The 11,976-nt window shown below is 42.3% G+C and overlaps 2 protein-coding genes and 1 non-coding gene across 11 annotated transcripts in view; 2 read left to right on the top strand and 1 right to left on the bottom strand.

Moving 5' to 3' along the window:
* Positions 1–9,356, bottom strand: part of LOC142804149 (caspase-2-like) — a 161,672-nt gene extending 152,316 nt beyond the window's left edge. The window contains exons 1-4 of one of the 9 annotated variants that reach the window (XM_075890756.1): positions 8,891–9,275; positions 4,313–4,450; positions 3,528–3,746; positions 97–237 (exon numbers count right to left, since the gene is read on the bottom strand). In XM_075890756.1, coding sequence (XP_075746871.1) covers positions 97–211 — 115 coding nt within the window. In that variant the 5' untranslated portion in view covers positions 212–237; positions 3,528–3,746; positions 4,313–4,450; positions 8,891–9,275. Of the gene's footprint in view, positions 1–96; positions 238–3,527; positions 3,747–4,312; positions 4,451–8,890 lie in introns of all 9 variants that reach the window. The other 8 variants (XM_075890754.1, XM_075890761.1, XM_075890762.1 and 5 more) reach the window with 8 other exon arrangements.
* Positions 9,357–9,739: 383 nt separating this feature from the next.
* On the top strand, positions 9,740–9,812 carry TRNAM-CAU (transfer RNA methionine (anticodon CAU)). Its single transcript has one exon. It is a non-coding gene; the product is annotated as a tRNA-Met (tRNA).
* Positions 9,813–10,062: 250 nt separating this feature from the next.
* LOC142804148 (caspase-7-like) overlaps positions 10,063–11,976 on the top strand; it is a 73,273-nt gene continuing 71,359 nt past the window's right edge. The window contains exon 1 of the mRNA XM_075890752.1: positions 10,063–10,527. Within this exon, the coding sequence (XP_075746867.1) occupies positions 10,390–10,527 (138 nt within the window). The 5' untranslated portion in view covers positions 10,063–10,389. The remainder of the gene's footprint in view (positions 10,528–11,976) is intronic.

Genomic DNA, 11,976 nt, shown 5'->3' with positions numbered 1-11,976 from the left:
ACAAACATAAACTTATGCGGTCTTTGCACTCGTAGCTTTGCGAACATAGCCACAAAATGGTGTCACCCGAATGTAAAACTCAAAACATTCACCTACCATCTTTAGTAGAGTGTACGTCCAACGAAACGGGGCTGCCACCGGAAGGACTCAGGGGGCGAGGAGAGGGTTGCCCAACACCTGAGGTGGACGCTTCTTGTGGAGCGTCCTCCATTTTTTTTTTGTCAGAAAATTGACAATCTGGAATGGGATGAGTATTTCTCTAAGGATGACAAAAAAGCAATCCACATTCACTAGACTCGTAGTTCACGCTAAGTGGGTTCCGTAGACAGACGCACTCTTGCAGCTCTTCTTTTTTACTTTGAGAGATGTTAAAATAGAAATACTGGGTGTAGTCATCATAAGAAACACATGACAATACCAACACACAACTCATGTCTAGCACTAATTATTAATTTGAAAGTGACTCATGGTGCTGAGATGATGAAACATGAGCAATTAGTAAAAATTAATAAAAAAAAACTCTATCAACTTTTACTGATTCGTGAAGCAAGCAGTAAACAAAAATAGTACATAGAAAAAGAACGGAACGCGCATAATATGGTGGTCCACAAAGGCTTCAGCAATGTACTTCTGTCATGAAAATGGCATAAAAAAAGATGCATTACATCAAGCTTTAAACCTACTCAAAATAATGGAGCACTGAGCTAGTGTGTAAGCATTCATTCTGAAAAAGACAGGACAATCAAACAAGGGCCCATGAAGAAAGTTAGAGCACCACAAGCACGAGGTATTTGCGATGTCCTAACTTGCTTCTTTGATGTTTATTTGCCCCGTCTTTTTTTAATAATTTAATCTTACATAATGCTTCAATTACATGTGCTCATCGTCAGCCATAGTGAAGTGTAGGTGGTGCGAAATCGAAGACTTCATCACACCACCCTTGTGAAATTTTTTGCGGCCATAGTATGCATTGTCACTAAGAAATTGCTTCTTTGTTTGTTTTTTCTTCTTTCTGACTATCATCCCACTTCTGCATAAGCGACACACGTCAGAATAACCACAATAACTAACCTCTGCTCCAAAAAATATGAGCAAAAACTCTCCATGAAAATTAAACTTTCTAAAGCAGGAATTAGGAGAATTATATTGCCTAAACAGTAGAAAATAAGCAGTTGTGTGGACAAGCTGAATTTGGATTATGTAATGTCTCCTAAATATAAGCCAACACCTTGAGCTGTAGCATCATCAGGAACAGTATTCGTAACGATTCTGTTTCTGATGATCTCACATTTCCTACACCAGTGTGTCAAATTAACATCACATGCATGGGTGTGTGCAGTGTTCCTTTTTAGGGAGGGGCGAAGTTTCATCGCAGTGCCCCCCCACCCTATTAAAATAATGTACAGGGGCCGACATTGCGGCAACCCTTCTAGGTGACTTCAGAGCGGCAGCCGACTCCCCAATCCTTTATGCACACGCCTATGGTCATACCTCGGTCATGCCCTACTGGCGACAGTATCACGTTACTGTATGTAGGCAGAGCACACTCTTCGGAAGCCCAATTACTATAAAATACAGTCCCATCACTCGCCAATATTGTCGGTTTCAAATTTCTACATGCAATTGCAACCCTGCCACTCTTAACTTCTGACAACCAGTTCAATAAACGGGTCCCCGTGACACGCATACATCCTCGCCTCCCCACCACTTCCTCTTGTATTTTCACAGAATACCTGTTCTTTCTTCACTCATACAATTCATCACAGCACCTCCTATTCCCTGCTTTCGCCTCACACCCATGTATCCAATATCCAATGTGGCCCATCCTTCTTCTTTGTTGAGATGAAGGAGAGGGTATGAAACGTACACAAGCTAGCGCTAAAGAAATCAGTTTTGTTCTAGCCTTCAGCAAGACAAGTTTGCTTGTCGAAACGTCAGCTGGACACAGCCCCTGTTAACGGATTTTTCATTGCTATCTATATAAGCACACATGCAGAAAGCCACTTGTAACACATTTTTTTTTTTTTTTGGTGCATCAAAGGTACATCTTCCCTCTATGGTGTTATGGTGCACTACAAACTCTAGATGGCAATCTGGCACTACAGTCTATTAGGGCTCCTTGCGGGCCACCTCAACCACCATGGAAAGAGGCTTTGGATTTGCCTCTGAGGGATTTTGTTGAAATTGGCAACACTTGTTCACTGAGCTTTAAACAAATTGATATGAAGTTGTTACCAACTAGAATTCACCTTTCCACATGTAGAACTTCTTGTAGACAGTGGAGTTGAAGTGGGGCATGGCCAAACTAAATCCCCAACACATGCTTTGATTGGCAATTCAGTTCTAGATTTGTTCTTACAAAGTAATGAATTATTTTATTCACTACCCAATAAAAACACAATATCCATTTGGCATCCAAAACAATTCGAACAACTGCGAACAACAATGCACCTGCGAGGGATAGCAAACGGACATTCATTACTGAGTTTACAATTTCCCACAAGAGATATCCTAAAGATATCCTTCTCAGACGTCCATAAAAAATGTAGTTCCGTAAACAATTTTGCGCTCTCGACCTGCTTTGGTAATTCTGGCTGCAGCTTGATGCCCATCACGCACAAAATGAAACTAGCTACATTGTGCTTCACTCATAGATGATCATCGAGTGAAGCAAAAAAGTGAGAAAAATATAAATATCATAAAAATAAATAAACAATAATGACGAGGTATATTTTCAGCATACAATTACATATTTAATTGAAATTTCATGTCTAGAAAACGGTAAAGCTATGCGTATTAGTGAATGACAGAAATTTCGATCAACTTTGTTTGTTTAAACACCATGCCATTTCATTAGCCTTTCAAAACCTGAAACATTGAAAAAAAAATGCAAGTGTTACTTGCTTTTATTTATTAACTCATAAGATTTTTATTGGTAAATAAAACATATGAACTTCGCTATTAATAAACTTTAGCAAAATAATTTGCCATAGTTGTGTTGTTCCGCATTTATTATTCTCAGCAGCTGTGTGTGCGCGAGTGATTCCTATCCCCTTCGTGGCCTGAGTTGCATGGTTCAGCGTCTGTACAGCGATGCTGTGGACGTTGAGAACTCTGAAAGGTCTCAGAGCGGATACAAAGGTAAGTTACAGGGGTACTGACCCGAAAACTTTGGCCTCGTGTTTTTTTGCTGCAATGCATTGCTGGGGGCCTAGTATTCATGACACGACACATAGTTTGCAGAAGCACTTGAAAGATAATTAATTACAAGCCCCTCATTATCGATCAGTTTCAGTTTTGGTTAAGAGAGTTCCAAAAACTGGGTGCAACTGTCGCCACCTAGCGTCTGCAGCTCTTGTCCACGTGAGCACACAGAGCTGTGACGCACTTCGGTACGGTTCGCATCAAGCATTACTTCTGAATAGGAAACGAGACTGGAACGCCACCAAACACAAAACTTTCTAAGCATGTGTCACGGCCACGCACTCGCAACCAGCCGCCGAGAAATATAGACTTCGGGAACTTACGTGGCAGATGAAAAATGGTGGCTATGACGTCGTCTAAAGTTGTTTTGTTGACCGCAGCGTGGTCACGTGAGGGAAGTATGGGATCCCCTCGGGGTCACCTTTTAGGGTGTCTGTCAGCGGCACTCGAGTTCGCACAGCTGAATTCTCCGGCAGCGTCTCATTCTCCGGTAGCGCCTCCTTCTCCGGCAGCGTCTCCGTGCTTGCTCGGGAAACGCTGCACTGCGTTACGTGGACTCTGAGCCCTGAGCGCGTCCACTCGACGCGGTTGCCCATTGGTTCAACGGACATTCAAAAAACAAAAAGTGAGCCTTCGAGCGAGACCGCATAGCAACGCATCGCCAGAGAGGGAGAACGAGCCGAGATTCGAGCCGGGACCGCAGAGCAACGCACCGCAGAGCGAGCCGAGACGCGAGTGGCGTCGGACGTATTCGATCGAGCTCCTGCACCGAGCCCAGTTTCCTTATACATGTAACCACTGCCGATTCACCTGTAACTTAGCACAATACAGTTTTTCTTAAAATTTGAACCTTGCCTTGACTACATTCATTCGGACATCGCTGACAGTGTCTATAGTGCTATGGAGTTGGTCCCTCATGCAAATTTCAAAATTAATTTAAATACCTTCCAAACTATATTTGTTTGTTGTTGATATCTTACAGATGGTATACGAATATTCACGAGAATCGACCACGCATGCTATCTCGGCCCCGAAATTTCGGGTCAGTACCCCTTTAATTGTCTTCGAACTTGTGGTACAATGTTTACAATGCGCCAAAACGGAATACCTGCAGGTGTTTCGTGGGCCTGTTCGTTTCGGTGCCATGTTAGAAGTGTCGCAGCCAGCCTCGTGATATTGTTGCTCTCCGCAGGCTCTTCGGCTGTTGTCAAGTAGTAGGTGTTCTCTGCTGTTGTAGGGAATTCATCTGGGTAAATAGTGAGCGTGCAGCTATCATTGCGACAAAAAAGTGTTTCATGCGCTTGATTGTGGTGTTGGTTAGATCACGTTTTGGCTGTAGACAGTGGTCTTCAGCCGCACTCACGTGATGAATGTTGTGAATGACGAAAGTGGCAGCTTTTAGATTGCTCTTATGCAAAGTAGATGAACGCTCAATTTACGCGTTCATCGAAGAAATGAAAACGCAATCTGTAATAGAGTTGTTTGTTGTGTTCTTGGTACTTTGGGTTATTCAGCATTCGTTTGATTCGGATAATTTTGCTGGTACCGTGACAGCCAAAATAACAGGCTTTTACTTTTAATGTTTTTCATCACTGGCACTGAGAAAAATGTGGAGAATTGAGTTTTTAAAAAAGTAAGAAAACCTTATATCACTCTTTGCCGGTTAAGGAAAATAGAAGGAGGGGACTGTTTCTGTCAAGTAGTGAATAAACTTGCACAAATTAAGTTTCAAACTGCTGCGATTTCAGGGCGCAATGCTATAATGACAAACAGACATGCGGATCTAAATCATTTAAAATGTTTAGCTGTGAAATTCACTTGTGTAATTTTCTGGCTGGATCAATTTACGTACCAGCATGTCACTTCTTTCTGCAAGTGTTGTGTTTTGTTGCTATTACAGAAAAAATTCGGTGAAAGCTTGCCAGACACGGTCAAGAGAATGAAACAGACCTGCTTTCAGATAAGATGGCTACAAATTACATTTGGCTAGGTGCCAAAGGAAAATTGCACTTCAGAAGGCAGCATGCTGCCAAATCTTGCTTGGTATGATTCCTTCTGCACTTCTTTATTTCTTCAGGAAAATCTCTCTATCACCCATGGCATTGTTGCTGCCATATTTGGACAGCATATTTAGCTGCTAAACACCTGAATGTTGAGATCTGATTATGATGATTTATGTGAGCTGCAATCAGGCATAGAAACAAGAGTGCTTTTCAACTCAGTAGTTTCGACATTTCACTTGCAGAGAAGGCTCATAACGTTAGTAAGTCAGACAAGTTGGTGGTTAAGACAAATGGTTGTTGTTCATCTGCTGTTCTTGCACTGTTTTTTATGATCGAGAGAAAGTACAGTGGAAAGTTTCAAGCAAAATACGATAGGATGCATAAGACACACCATTCTCTCTCTCTTTCTCTCTCTCTCTCTCTCTCTCTCTCTCTCTCTCTCTATATATATATATATATATATATATATATATATATATATATATATATATATATATATATATATATATATATATATATATATTATAGTCGTAATGGTGTACTTCACCTTTGCATGTAAAGAAAGATAAGTGGTGCAAATTAATAGCATGCCAGGATTTTAGGGTTGTGTTGGGGTTTTCCTTATGCTCTGTGCACAACAGAGATGTGTTCTAACCCTTTGTAATTGTTTATGACATTGTTAAATGTTTTTGTGGGTTACAATTGGGTTCCTCTTTAACAAAGTGCTTGATTAGGCTGGTTGGTGCTGCATGCATGGTAGACGAAGAAAGTGCTTAACAGCGCAAACGGCAGGAGGGGATAGAAGAGACGAGAACACAGTGCTGAATTATCAACCTGCTCCTCTTACAGTTGCACAAAACCAGATTTGTTGTTTCACAGATTTATAATATTGGTAATGTGTTTATATGGTTACCACCTTTCAATGAGCAAAACATGCTTTATGTGACCAACTACGTGTACTACCACTAACAAGAGAGGGTCATCTTTTTTTTTTTTTTTTGTTAATAGTACAAATATTCTTCTTTTGTGCCATTCTTAGTAGGCTTCTTAAATTTAGTGCAGAAATTGCTGCTGCCAGCCCTCACTGTCTAGTGCCACATTACTTACCGCTTTTCACCTCTTGTCAAAGAACATAATTTCGAACATTATATTCTGGAGTTTCACTTTCAAAAACTGTAATGAATTAGGTGCCATAGTGGAGGGCTTTATATTAACTTTTACCCCCTGGGGTAGTATGATATGCTTTACAATGAAAACATGTAGGCAAAATGATACTATGCGTGTTTTCTGTGATGGTGTAGCGGTTACAGCACTTTGCTGCTAACCTCAAGGTTGTGGGTGCGACCCCACAAAGGCTGTCCCATTCAGGTGGAGGCAAAATGCTAAAGGCACATATGCAATATCTGTGCACCTTAAACACCACCAAATGGTAAAAATTGCCAGGAAGAAAAATAGGAGGAAATGAACGGCAAGGAGGTTAAGCAGTCTATACGCAGGTGTTTGCTACCATGCACATGAGAGAGGGATGGGGAGATGAAAGATAGAGGAGAGAGGGAAGAGAGATAAACACAGCACATTAAGCAGTACAGGCACGCACACTCAGTCATAAAAAAAATGGCCAGAGCCCTCCACTATGGCAACCTCATAATCATATCATGGCGTATGATTAATATTATTGTAGTTGTTATTATGCCTCCATCAAAATGTGGCTCCCTCAGCTCAGATTTAATCCTGCCTTCTCAGGCTCAGTGCCAGAACACCTTGGCTGTCTGAGCCAGTGCACCTTGTAGGAATAAGTTGTGTTCTCCACTTCACTTTCTCAATGTGTACGATTGACAGCAAGCTTGTAATTTGTTTTTCTCAGTTACTTTTAATCATTTTTGCAGTCTATGGCAGTTTTCCTGTGAATGGGATGCATGTAGTGGGAAAATAGCATTTTATAGAGGCGTTTGCTTTATTTGCATTTGCTTAAAGGAAACCTCCTAGTTTAACAGGTCCCCTCCAAGGCAACAAGAAGACGTCAGGGCATCAGTTGAACAAATAGATGAGCACGACCGTACTGATTATGATAATCACCTGATACTCACGTATCCAATGGGCATGTCATGTACTGTTTTGTCATATCACAGCTTCTTTTTCTCTCGTTTGTAGTATCTGCCATACTTGTCTATTCATATTTCTTTAATATCAAATTCCGGTTTATTTGTAAACTTAAAACATGGTTGTGTATGTAAGCAACATCTAGTCACAGTGTATAATGCATGTGTTTTGGGCTTTGTTCTTGAATAAAAAATGTGTATGCAATACACTTGGCTCAGTGTTTCTCTAGCACAAGCAGACATTTAGCATTATAAGTTGCCTTCTGTCAAATTTCATTTAATAAAAGTTATGCGATTTCAGAAGTTCAAATCATGCATAGGTTTTCTTATGCTTACAGGTGTTAATATGATTAGTTATTTTCAAAAATGTGCTTTGGTAAAAAAATTGTGTGTGCTTTAGTCTAATTTCAGTAATTTTAGTGCATGTTCAGAAGAACTAACTTAGCACTTGCAAGCACAGGAAAACTTATCCATGATTTGATCTTCCAAAATTTCAACTTCAGAGAGTAAAAAAAAAAAAAGACTATAACAGACTGCTTTAGAAAACATCCTGAACAAAATACATCCCTTCACCTCCCTGTCATGTACGCTATGTGTCTTTCGGGACTTGTTTGGGACTTGCAAAGGATAACCCTGGGTTACGGAAGGTGCAGCCAAATCGACCTGCAAAGAATGTCCGCCGCTATGGTTTCGAAAATCCAGTGGATATCCGATATCCAGTCAGGGTTGTCCTGTGGATGTCCTGCGGATGTCATTTTTGTAGCTGGGTGCAGTGGTCACAAATGTGTCTTTTTCCCCAAAGTATGCATGAATTATAACTACAGATGAAAATACCGTAATGTGTGAAAAGTATTTTGTACCTCAGTAGGACAGTAAAGGCACAGCTGCATATGTATATTGAGGTTTCTATAAAGCCCGCTCTATCTGATGCATTTATTGGTTTTTTTTTTCGTGCATAGTCTTGATTTCTAGCAATGTAACTAGAATTTTAATTTCAAGTACTGACATTCTAGCAATTTTTTGAGCAAAAACTCGGTCTACATTTTTTGAAATAAATTTTAAAGTGCCAAAAAAAAACCAGCTATTCAGCACACACACACACCATTTTTGCTCGGTAGCCTTATATTGTGGTAAGCTTATCTTGGTTTAAAATCAGCTCTCTGTCCACTCAAGGTGTTCCGACAACTGAGCAAGTGTAACACAACTGATTGAGCCCTAAACAGAAAAAAAGTTTTGCTAATTTTTACATGTCTGTCCTACTGTCGGCGGCGATCGATTTCACCCAACAATATCGCAGTATTGCGCCTTGTAGTTTCACCAACGCACTGAAAAATTTACTGGGACCATGCAGCCTTCGTTGAGCATTGGAACAGGTGGCTAGATGTTATTCAGAGAGATATTCCATTCCAAAAGACACGGTCCTCAGCGTCCTGTAAAAGCGCTCTCCAGCGTTCTAATGCAGACGCAACTACTCGTAATTACACTTTGCAGACGCTCTAAATCAATCAATGCGTAGCCACTGTCACAACAGGTGATACTGCATGGTTCGTCCCCGCGGCGACGCGGAATGAAAACGAAACTTACTTGCTGAAGTAGTGTGGCAGCTTGAGCTAGCGCTCGTGTCTTTCGTGCCCTTCTTGTCTCTGTGTCGTCGTTTTGTTCTTGCGCTATAACTATCGTCCTGCTGAAGTACTCTCACGAGTCACGGTCTATAGTTTCTCGCAGTAGCCGAACCATGCCAATTTCCAGTTAAACTACGTCAACTACGTTTTCGGCACAGTTTCTTTGACTTTTTCATGGTGAGAACATCTTTCGCCGCCACTACACAAACAAACCTCGGCGCAAGTAGAGAGCACACGCAATCGCAGCAGATGTCCATGCATGGCGCAACATTCTGTGGCGCGAGCGCTTCATGAGCCGATCGAACCAATGATCAAACGGAGCACCGCCAACGAAAGCAACGTCACAGAACCCTTAAGCCAACGTCATGCATTTTCTGGTCAGGCGCGCTGTTCGAACGTGCGCCACCCATCAACCGGACTTGCCGCTGCTGCGCTGCTGGTACTCCTGTCTAGGGGCCTTATCCTGTCTAGGTACGTCATTCCACGCCTAACCACGGCCTAGATAAAAAAAAGCGCCGGCGCGCTTTTTACATCCAGCGGCTGTTGTTGGTCGTCATTTCGAAAAGTGCGCTTTCACACTTGCTTTCACGTGAACCGATGTTTGACCAATGACACGATTCTACCGCGCCTTCCTTTCTTACAAAATGCGGGTGACTTCCAGCGACGGCCAAATTGGTCATTGTGAACGGGGTCAGATTTTATTATAAGTTATGATAGAGTATTTACGTTGCACTACAAAACCTCCTCCGAAGAAATGGATGACGATTAGTTTCCATTTTTATAAGCTTTTTTAAACTACGGACAGCTGTCCGCCTCGGTAGCGCAGTAGGCAGCGCGTCAGTCTCATAATCTGAAGGTCGTGAGTTCGATCCTCACCCGGGGCAAAGGCGGCATTTTTTTGTTCTTTTAGTTTTTTTTTTATATAGACACTTTAGTTTTATGCGCAGTGAGCCACGGTGTCACTACGCTATTTTTTTTCAATTACTCTTCCCAAAACAGCTGTTCCTGGTTATAAACTACAATCTTTCGGCGCACGATTTTTTTTACACACGTTAGAAAAATATTCGAAAACATTTACCGCTTTCCAGCAGTCCGTCTTGATTGCGCAGGTAGTGATTTAGGCAATGGCGAGCGCGTACAACATGTACCACTTTTTCACAAATGACGTAACCTAAGGTACGATCGTGGGTACGACAAGTTCTTTCTCTATTTTCACGGTCGCCGTCAACATTGGGTCGATTGAGTCACACGCTCACCACTACCACTGCACGCAACACCTTTTGCCCTGCGGATCCTCTCCTATGCCCTTTCCATTTCACGTGTCACAGTAGTGTCACAATCTGTCCGCGCTTTTGTTTCTCCGCTGTTGCGTGTGCATGGTTGCGTGAGTTTAGTGAGTGCGGCAGTGGTGCCCTTTGTGCTGCCTGTCAAACCGGTTGGTGTAAATCGAGTGCGTGCGCGATGGATCCCGAGCATCGTCGGAAGTTGAGGGATCCCGATTTGATCAGGGCCATGGTGGCGTGCATCGATTTCGACAGGTTAGCGCCCAGTTTGCACTCCCGAGGCATCCTGACGGCCGCGATGGTAGACGACATTAAGGTGAGATCATCGATCAACCCTGCAGAGCACTGGTTAGTTGAAAGCCCAGCCGACAAAGTGTGCGATCACGGGCCCTGAAACATCGCACGCGCTGGTAACCGCATACTCTACACGTACACTAGCGGTGAGCGCATGGTTAACTAACGTCTACACGCTTGGGTTAACGTTCGCTGACCTTTCTGTTAGCGATTTAGCGTTCCCGGGTCAAAGTTGGGCTTCTTTGAAGTGCGCATACGGAGAGGTCTTTTGTTTTATTCAGGGCAGTCGATAAACACGAACGCCGTTGTTTCCGGACTGTTTTGAAACCCGATGAACAGAAATGTGCCCATTTGTAGCATTCGGTGACCCTGTCGATTCAGCAATGCCCTCGATCGCTGATAAGATAGCGCGAAACTATTTCCAGCCGTCGGTTGTTTTTCGATTGGCCCGACAACTACGCGCACAGTCTCTTATGCAATTTTGATCGGTCAGTGGAACGCAAACGCAGAAAAAGCGAGTGTGCATTTAGGAATGCCTGAACAAAGTTTTCAGAACACCAAGCGTAGATCGTGTACTTCATGATGTTGGTATGTGCAACGTGTGAGAGTACTTTTTTGGCAATATATCAGGCCAGGACTTGCAACGCAGACAGCATGGACTTTCAAATTTTGCTCCAAGAATAGCAAAAGGGTGGGACCAATTTGAACTGTTCCTAACATCTCTGGAGAAAAAAAAAAAGCTCATTTCTGTACATTGCAGTCTGGTTAGTCGCACCTACGTGCACTTACGGCTGTTCTTGTAGACGAACACGTTTCAAAACATATTTTAAACGTTACAGTCGCAAATGTTTTTTTGCATAAATTCATATGCTTGAAATGTTTTTGACAAACTGCACACTTGTGCACTCAGCAATCCAATGATTACATAGTAAAATTCACGTTCAAAATCCGTTGTAATGCTTGTGGGCATCATCAACAGGTATGCGTCTCAAACATTGAGTAAATCCACTGGTTCCCCAAAACTGAAGGCAACAGTGAGCCCAACAGACATATATGCGCCACAGAAATCTGCGGCGCTTATGGGAAAATGTCTTCACCGTGAATGCATATGTGCCACAGAAGTTGAGGAAACACCGCTATGCACAAGTTCCACTAAAAAGAGAAAAGACGGCAGTTTGCTACTTTGGGCATGTATGTTACAATAGTCACACCTCTGTGATGTTATACTTTGTGGTTATAATTGTTGGTGGCCATACTAGCACCTCAAAACTTAACGAAGAGAGAATAATGCTCATGGCAGTAGTATTATATCTCGGTCACATTGCACCCATAATGTCATTTGCTGGGATAAAATTAGGCATTAATGTCATTTTTGTTGCTACTACACAGGCACAGCATTCTCACGTAATGACATTTGCCCATTAAATCTGTTCACTGAACTCATGGAAGCGTGGCATGTGTGCTTGTCAAC

This window comes from Rhipicephalus microplus, chromosome 3 (genome assembly GCF_043290135.1).
Source record: "Rhipicephalus microplus isolate Deutch F79 chromosome 3, USDA_Rmic, whole genome shotgun sequence".
NCBI classification, from domain to species: Eukaryota; Metazoa; Arthropoda; class Arachnida; order Ixodida; family Ixodidae; genus Rhipicephalus; species Rhipicephalus microplus.
This window is presented reverse-complemented; position numbering and strand designations above follow the sequence as displayed.